A 9,131-nucleotide genomic window follows, 5' to 3' on the forward strand; every position below is an offset into this window, starting at 1 on the left:
CAAGCTTCATTCTGCGATGAATTTAAAAACAGAAATTTTAATATGAGTTCCAACATCACTTTTGTCTTCCTTAAAATCAAGCAAGTGGATTTATCTGATACTGGTCTGTATTTCTGTGGATTTTACATTGATGGAAATACAGTCATCTCCAGTGCAGTTGAGTTAAGAATTCAAGGTAAGCTTTTGTTTTTGAATGAGCACTTTTTTGTTTAGTTTGTCTCGTCACGTCTAGCATGAAAACAACGTAAAAACCAGAAATTTTTATAATAGTCATGGTTCTTTACAGGCGATGAAACCAATGAAGGAGAGGATTTTCAGACTGAAAGTAAAATAATTTTTTGTGTCTTAACATTTGGATTTTCATTGTGTCCATCAATAATATATCTAAAGCAGCTAGACTGACTTGGACTGATGTTTTAATCTAATTATTTTTGCAGAAGAGCCTGAAAGAATGACCCACCCGATGAGCATCGTCCTGTGTGGTCTGACCAGTTTAGTCACTATAGTAGTCGTTATTGTGCTTCTAAAAATCTGGACATTTCAAAAAGGTGAGGTTGGTGATAATTTATTTTACCTCATGTTCTAAATTGTATTTGTTGGTAATAATGAAGTAATCACACTTTTGTGTTGGCCATTTAGTGACAGAACAACAACCAGAAAGCAACAAGGTAAAGTTTTGTTTGTTTTTTTAACCTACAAAATATAAACTTTACATCATGATTGGAAAGTTTAACCTATACCAAATATTCTTAGAATCAGGAAATACTTTATTAATCCCAGTACGTAAATTGGATAGTTAGATCAGATTTCAAATTCAATTCGAACTCTATCTGAAAATGGTAGCTGTACACAAACGTGTTTCCTTAAGATTTTCTTCCTCTTTGAAAGAAAAATGTTCCAGTCTGACAAAAAGAGATTTTCCCTTTAAAAAAAAAAAAAAAAAAAAAAAAAAAAAGGTCTTTGTTATTCTTTTTCATATTCATACCAGCAAATGGTGAGTAGCATCTAAAATGATTGCAATGCCCTGTAATATTGGCTCTATTTTTGGGCCTCACTGGAGTTCAAATTAGTGTTAATATTTAACTGATTCTTAAAGCTTTTATTCCATTGTAGATTGGGTACCCAGGTATTTAACACATTTCACATAAAATCATTTTTGGTGTATCCCATAAATAAAATTTTATGTATGTGTTGCAAACTCAGCTGTTCTGTTTTTCAGAATATGAGCTCAGATGATCTGAAGAACATGGCTCTGATTTTCCAGACAAAAGTGAAAAAAAGTTGCAGGCCTGAGACACAGAGAGAGATCGACACACATGTTGTGTATTCCACCACCAGATAGACTCAAGAAGTGGAAGTCACGCTTTATGGACTTATGTTAGCATCTATGGTGTGGATAGCTAGTTGAGCATATTCTGGAGTTATGGCATTCACAAGATGTTCAGAAAACTTGACCTTTTGACCTTCACGCAAGGTCCCTAGATTCAAACTTGTCTGAGATTTTTAGTAGATGCATCTATTGTGTGAATTTGACAATCCAATGAATTTGACTTATGGCCAATGTTAAAGCTTTTGTGGAACAGATGCTGCCACCAAGGCAATGGTGATACCTTTCCTTTTACTTTCAAACAGCCAAGCTGAGAATGACTGGATAAAAAATAAAAATTGCATTCAGGCTGTGTTTATGTCCTCTATTTTAAGTCTTTTTTTTTGTTGGCAAGGAAAAAGATGAAGTGTGTTGATGAAGTCAGACACCGCCTGACACTGAATTTTCTAATGGGGAGCATCAAATGGTCTGCTGTGGGAAGAGAAATACACACATTTGTTTGACAGGAAGAGACAGCACAGTGTGGTCTGAGAACAACGGAGGTGAAAAACATACTTTATACATCCTGAGCCCCTCAGGTTGTATAAAGGTGACAGTTTTAATTTAAAAAGGCTGACATGGTTAGCACGTGCAGTACAGTGGACTGGTGGTTAGCACTACTGCCTCACAGCTAGAATGACATCTAGAAGGTCTGGGTTTGATTCCACCCAGCCCTCTCTGTGTGGAGTTTGCATGTCTGCGTGGGTTTCCTCCAGGCACTCCCACAGTCCAAAGACATACAGTTATTTGGGTTAGGTTAAGTGGTCACCAAAAAAGTGTTAATGGTTGTCTGTCTCTCTGTGCGACAGGCTGGCAACTGGGAGTGACCTCACTCCTGATTTCGGCACGTAGAGGAGTAACGCTGTTAAAAGGAGTTTTTCCCTTCCCACTGTCACCATGTGCTTGCTCATAGTGGGTTGTCTGCTTAATTGAATTGAACCGGTATGTTTCCCCGCTTACTGTAGTTCCCATACTTAAAACACTTGAGACTTGATAGTTCGGTGACACTGCCAAAAATGACATCATTATCTGGCAAAATGTTATTGCTGTGTGGCAGACGAGGTTGAACCCCAAGATGCAGATGAACTGAAAGGTTGTTCATTTTTTAAATGACAGAAAATAGTGAACAGGGCTGGACAGATGCCAAAACTAAATGCAAACAACAGGGCAGGGAAAACAACGACGTGACAAAGAACTGACACAGACTGAAGACTTAAATACAAACACAGGATAATGAGAGGATTAGGAACAGGTGGAGACACAGCTGGGAAAAATCAAACAGGACGAGACCAGGAAGTAAATTAAATATAAGACAGATGAGACCAAGACTACCAAAGTAAAACAGGAAACATGCAGACATGGGACAGAGACACAGACTAGACATAACACAGGGAATAAAGCACTGTGTGCACATATGTTAGTTAGAAAGAACCTAGATGTAGAAAAAAGTGTGTGAATGGGTGAATGCAAACATGTTGCATAAAGCACTTTGACTGCTCAAAGTTGAACTAATAAGAACTAGTCCTTTAACCATTACTTTATGTTGTAAGTTAAAAAGCATACATTAATTACAAAGACCATATAATAATTACACGACGATTAAACCTCATGTGTTTGTCACCTGGAAAGTTGTCCCTGCCTAGTACTCCCCTCAATCTGGAATTCTACTCTCCAGTCAGCCTTTTAGCTCAGAAAATACAAAGAATCAATTAAATGTATGATATTGATATTTGGTTTGAATCCACCAGCCAGCCAGGCCCTTTCTATGTATGAAAGCCTGGCCAGGTGGTAATTTATGCACGTGATGTAAAGAAATAATGATTCAATATTCAAAGAGCTTTATTGTCATGCTTTTCATGTGAAACATGACAGGAATGGCAGGTCTCTCCAGTTGACATTTTTTTTATATTAAAAGATATTTACAAATAAATAGAATAATTCAAGAAATAGAATATATAGATAACCAACTACAGAGAAAAAGTGATCTGATACCTGAGCAGTTCCACACTAATATTGCACATCATGGTCATGGTATTGCACAGTCAGTAGTTTATTTCACAGAATATTATCAATGGCCTTGAAGAAGCAGACTTGTATTGCACGAGTGTTGTAGAAGCTGTTTCACAGCCTGGTTGACCTCGCTCTGATGTTGCGTAATCTACGACCTGAGGGGAGTGGGGAGATCAGTCCGTGGGAGGGGTCCCCGATTATGCTGGAGGCCCTGCTCCTGCATCTGCTGACACAGATGTCCTCTACAGTTGTGAAGGTGCTGCCGGTGATCTTCTGGGCAGACTTGACCACCCTCTGCATAGCCCTCCTGTCAGAAGCAGAGCAGTTCCCATTAGGGTTTAATATTTTTCCCGAAAATGGCATGAATCAAATCCCGGGAAAAGACGAGCAATTTCCCGGGAATCCCGGGAAAAAGTGGGTTTTATTTATTTTTATTTTAATTAGGCCTTCTGTAGCCTGTGTCTGGCTTAACCTATTTTGATATTGTAGATATTTTACTCAACTCCATTTTAAAAGCGAAATATGTTTAAGTAATCTATTTCATGAGACCTTCTTCACACATTAGGCCCGTATTCTAATTCATGATTGTTAGTAAGTGGCTGCAAACGAGGAAAAGAAACACTCGAAGTTAAACAGATATTTCTTTATTGTTCAGGCATATACTATAGGCTATATAATGCAAGATAACAATATATAATAATATAAAATTAACAACAAATTAAAGAGGAAAGAAGTACAACTGTGTATTAAAACGCTTGAAACGGAGGCTGAACGTGCCTGAAATGAAAAGTAATGCTTTCGCATTAAACGAACCCTTCTGTCAATATTTCCTTAACTTTAACATTCGGAAGCTTTCTTTTTTTTCTGAAAGTGTGCTTTTAAGAAGCAGAGAGCATCGAGAGATTCTGCGCTTAAGCGATTTCGGAGTTTAGTGACAAATTGGCCGCAGATAGAAAATGCTCTCTCCGCCTCCACGGATGTAGCCTGAACAGAATGCAGGGCATCAAACAACTGCTGCAGGTGGGGCGGTCTCCTGTTTGTAGCTTCGAACAGAGAAAACTCTTTGGTCAGAACTTTCATGAGGTCACCCTCTTTGATTTCATCTGACGCCGGCGTAGTGGTCATTGAAATGGCCTGCTGCAGATCCAATGCTAGGTTCCCTTCAGTTGAGACGTCTTCAGTCGGTGATGTAGGTCTGGCATCTGCATCACCCTCGCTCGCGCTCTCTTCGGAGAAACGGCCGAGGAAAAGACGCTCCACAAGTCCCTTAGCCGTCCGTATCAGCATCTGTCTTGATGGCATGGTGAAAATCTCAGTGGGCCTTGGTGCTGGTGCGACTAGAACACCGGGATCCAGAAGGTACCTGCCAAAAAATATAGTAATGAAAATGAGCGGATTGACCAAGGCCTCATTCTCCGATCACAAAATTAATAGGCTACGTTACTACTACTACTACTACTACTACTACTACTATAATAATAATAATAATAATAATGCTCACCTATACAAAGATACCAAGTTCTTCTGTCTCCGTTCCATGAATCTCCTCTCAATCGCATCCCTCATTTCAAGGCTCAGGGGGGTGTCCTGCTTTGTCAACTGGTCAATCATGAAGATGAAAATCCCATCAGCTTTAACGAGGGTGGTGTCACGGTTACAAAGCGATTCGACTCCCATCTTCACCGGCTTTAAGCAGGAGCTGAGTTGCTGAATGAGTGCAAGCTCTTCGTTGGTGATGATTAGTGCATTGTTGATATCAACGAGGGTCTTCGTCACTGGTCTGTGTAGTGCAATGTAGCGGTCCAGCATGTCAGCCAAACTGTTCCATCTGGTGCGACAATCCAAGATGAGTGCCAACTCTTTCCCCTGGTCTTGTTTGACACATTCCCTCAGCTTGTCGTTGCTGACTGGGGATTTGTGGAAGTGCCTCGCAATTTTACGCACTCGCTCCACGCTCCTGTACATGTCCTCTCTCACTGACCGATACCCATCCTCGCACACAGCTAACTCGTCATCAGAGTCTTCACTGCTCTCCTCCTCTTCTTCACTTGCTTTGCTCTCTCCATCAGAGGTGGCACGGTGGTAGAGCACATCTGTGACAGCCAGGTGAACTGCGTGGGCATAGCACAGCTGTAATTCCGGCAGCACCAGTCTCCCAAACTTCACCATCACTGATGCTCCATCCGTAGTGCAGCACACAATGTGTTGGTTCATGTCAAGCTTGAAACATTGAAGCTGATCGTCAACCAATGCTTTCACTTTTTCTGCTGGCATTGTTCCACGGACATGTATGACACCTAAATTCCAGTAAGTTTGCGCACCGTGCACATTTATGCTCATGTACCGCTTATGTTGGGAAGAAGTGTATTCGTCAATGGTCAACGAAAAACGCAACCCTTTCTTCACCATGTCTTGGAACATTTCGGCCAGTTTAATTTTCTCCTCGTTCGCAAACACTCTAACCTGCTTGGAGATTTCTGTGGGATTCTTTGGGAGAGTGTAGCCATCCCTCTTGAGTGCTGATCTCAGATACTCACATTTCGCCATACTATTAAAGGAGAATCCATCAAAAGCTGCCATCTCCGCTAGTATTTCTTCAAGAGACTTGCTGCTAACTCGGCTAAAGTAGCCATCCAGCATTTTAGCACGTTTTGAACATGATGGCCTTTCTTCGTGTTTGTCATGTTTGGACTCTAAATGTCTGCGTAGTCCGCTTGTTGATCCACCAGAACATTTGACGACTCGGTCACACAACATACATTTGGCGCTGTCATTATCTATTTTTGTAAAATGCCCCCACACAAAACTGTTCGTAGACATCATTGCCTGTATGCGCCTCGCTTCTGCTGAGTTACCGCAATACCGTAAGTACTGTTGACTCATCACCCCATCAATGTTACCGTATGACAACAAATCGACGTGCGCGACTTTTTTCCCGGTTTCCCGTCTTACGTTTCCCGGGAAACGGGAAATGGTTCTGATCGCATTTCCCGGGAATCCCGGATCCCGGGCTTAAACCCTAGTTCCCATACCACACGGTGATACATGTTATGATGCTCTCAATCACACACCTGTAGAAGGAAGTGAGGGTTTTGTTCCCCAGATGGCAGATGGTGTTGCTCCTGAAATCCACAATGATCTCTTTGGTCGTGGCCACGCTGATGCAAAGGTTTCCAAGTGTTCCACCTCCAATCTGATCTCTGTCTGCTGTGTCATCTGCAAACTTAATGATATGGGTGCTTGGGAATTTGGGGGAGCACTCATAAGTAAGAAGCATGTCCAGCAGAGGGCTGAGGACACATCCCTGGGGGGAGCCAGTGTTGAGGGCGATGGGGAAGAGGTGATGTCGTGGATTCGGACCGTCTGTTTCCTGTTTGTTAAAAAGTACAGGACCCAGTTACAGAGTGAGGAGCTCAGACCAAGCGTGTTCAGCTTGTGAACAAGTGTCTGTGGGATGATTATGTTAAAGGCGGGGCTAAAGTCCAGGAAGAGCAGCCTGACATAGAAGTCCCTGGTCTCCAGGTGGGTGAGAGTCCGATGGACTACCTCTGAGCAGCCGCATTGGACCTGTTTTTCCTATATGCATACTGTTGGGGGTCAGTGCTGGGAGAGATTACTGATTTGATCTGAGGTTACTAATCAATGGATAAGTCATATTTGTTTAGCAGTACATCACTTGAAGCTATATTTGTAAAAAGCAAACAAAAAAAAAAATCAGTGAATTTTAATCCTTCTTGATCTTTTTTGAAGCCTAGCCTACATTTATATTCTGCGGTTGTTTTGGTATGTGATTGTAAATTTTTTTTTTTTTGTGTGTGCAGAATATGGGCTCTGTTAACCTGAACTCTGCGACGTTGAGGCTCCACCCCAAAACACAAGAAGCAGAAGCCTTGCAATAGTGGAGACTCATGTTGTTTATGCTGCCAGCAAATTGAGTTGATTCTCTACATGCATAACAGAAAAACATGTTACCATGTAGTAAACATGGTCTACATTTTTTGGGTCTGTTTTTTCCTGCCATAATTTCTCTGCTTTTTGTCATTAGCTTAATGAAACAAGTGCATACAAACTTACAGAGAGAGTCAAATGGTCTTCCTGTGGAGGGAGGGGCGAGCGAGATACTCATCACCTCACAGGAAGAGAGAGCACAGTGTGGTCTGAGCACAACTGAGATCACACAGCCTCTACAGTCAACAGAGGTTCATAACAAAGTTTAAAGTTTAAAGAAACAGTGAAATTTCACCCACTTGTTTTTGACTAGATAACATCAGCCTTTGTGTGTGTGTGTGGTATATATTTTTTGATCAAGCATGCATGATAAAAAGATCTTATAATAAAGTTCGAGGCCAAGAAAAGCTGATCACAAACATCAAAGGATTGTTGATTTCAAGGACAAAAGTAAATCTACAGTCAAAAGAATGAACGACTGTTGTCTCTTTGTTGATGTGAATGATACACATTCTGGCACGAGTGTTTCTACTAGAGTAGATGTTGTGTGGGTATGCTGTAGTATGAAATGTCCCTTTTGACAGTTTCATTTTTTTTTACCCCCCCCCCCCCCCCCCCCATTGTAAACTGACACAATGTGTATATAAAAATTACAAAAGGGGCAACTTTCTTCCCTGATCATGTTCTTCTGAAAATTTTCACGACCAGCAACTCTTACACATCTCCACCCCTGTTATTTTCCACTGCGGTGACAGAAGTGTCTATCAGCCGAATCGAAAGCCACACAAAGACTAGCCTTCACGTTGGCAGTAAAACCACATGCTGCAGTACAAGTCCTGCACTGTGTTCACACAACGGCTTTCTTTCTGCGCTTCTTTTTACCAGCCAATCGTGTGAGAATTTAAATCCACTAATAGGATCTGCCTCTGTAATATGGAGTAAAGGTGATTTAAATGATTTTCAACTTGAATATATGATGGCTTCACTGTTTTCAAATGCATGAACTGGCAGGACTTTAGAAGTGAGCTGGAGTGAGCAGCAGTTCCTTTTTTTTTTTTTAAAAAGTCTTGTTGGCAATGCTGAAGTACCAGACTAACTCATGGGGACTGAAAGGCTTCTTACATACTGCCCCTTTTTCCTGTGGAGCCAATGACACGTGTGCAGCTGACACCAGGCAACAATCTCTCCACAGAATGCAATAAAGTCCCACATTCATGGCAGACAGGAAATGAAAACAGTGTTGGAGCTCTAGTTAAGACCAGGGGCGAATGCCACTTCTAGTTCTAATTAGATGTGCTGTCAGGATTCTGTAGAATCATTTAAACTGGAAGGATACACACAGACTGAATATTTGGCACAGAGCTGTACAGAGACCGACTACAACACCATGAATGTGAGCAAGCCATCAACAAACAGGTCACAGGTGTGTCTTGAGGTGAGCTTGACTGTATCTGGCCCGTATCTCTCAAGCTCCAGTACTAACTCATAATCCTTTCATAGCCAAGAGTTCAGATTCTTTGACCCAAAAATCAGCTTCAGCTTTTGACCTCCATCCAGTCCACACTGCACCAGACACACAACTGTAGGCCAGCAGTTGTGTGTTTGACACCCCTGCTGTAAGCTGTTTAAAAAAAATAAATAAATAGTATTACAAGACAGTACATCAAAGATACACTTGTAGCACCCCACCTCTTTATATTGTGTTCTGACCGGGAACCCCAGGATTGACCAAACTAGGTGGGGTGTGGGTCCGATGCAAAGTGGATACCACGAAGGTTCACTTGTGGACAATGATGTGATGACTATT

The 9,131-nt window shown here is 41.5% G+C and overlaps 1 protein-coding gene across 1 annotated transcript; it reads right to left on the reverse strand.

The window, feature by feature from the left end:
* Window positions 1-4,154: 4,154 nt before the first annotated feature.
* Window positions 4,155-6,380, reverse strand: LOC115797368 (zinc finger BED domain-containing protein 4-like). Its single transcript, XM_030753934.1, has 2 exons — window positions 4,878-6,380; window positions 4,155-4,739 (listed from the first exon to the last, which is right to left on the reverse strand). The coding sequence occupies exons 1-2, from the start codon at window positions 6,257-6,259 to the stop codon at window positions 4,214-4,216; spliced, it is 1,908 nt and encodes a 635-aa protein (XP_030609794.1). The 5' UTR covers window positions 6,260-6,380; the 3' UTR covers window positions 4,155-4,213.
* Window positions 6,381-9,131: the final 2,751 nt, after the last annotated feature.

This window comes from Archocentrus centrarchus, chromosome 18, assembly GCF_007364275.1.
Source record: "Archocentrus centrarchus isolate MPI-CPG fArcCen1 chromosome 18, fArcCen1, whole genome shotgun sequence".
In the NCBI taxonomy this organism is placed as follows: Eukaryota; Metazoa; Chordata; class Actinopteri; order Cichliformes; family Cichlidae; genus Archocentrus; species Archocentrus centrarchus.

What these genes read in the sequence shown, in the direction of transcription:
- LOC115797368 (XM_030753934.1), bottom strand. Translation starts at nt 6,259, where the DNA reads ATGAGTCAACAGTACTTACGGTATTGCGGTAACTCAGCAGAAGCGAGG. An exon ending in AACTTGGTATCTTTGTATAG is followed by an intron (nt 4,740 to 4,877) that starts GTGAGCATTATT and finishes ATTTTTTGGCAG; the next exon opens with GTACCTTCTGGATCCCGGTG.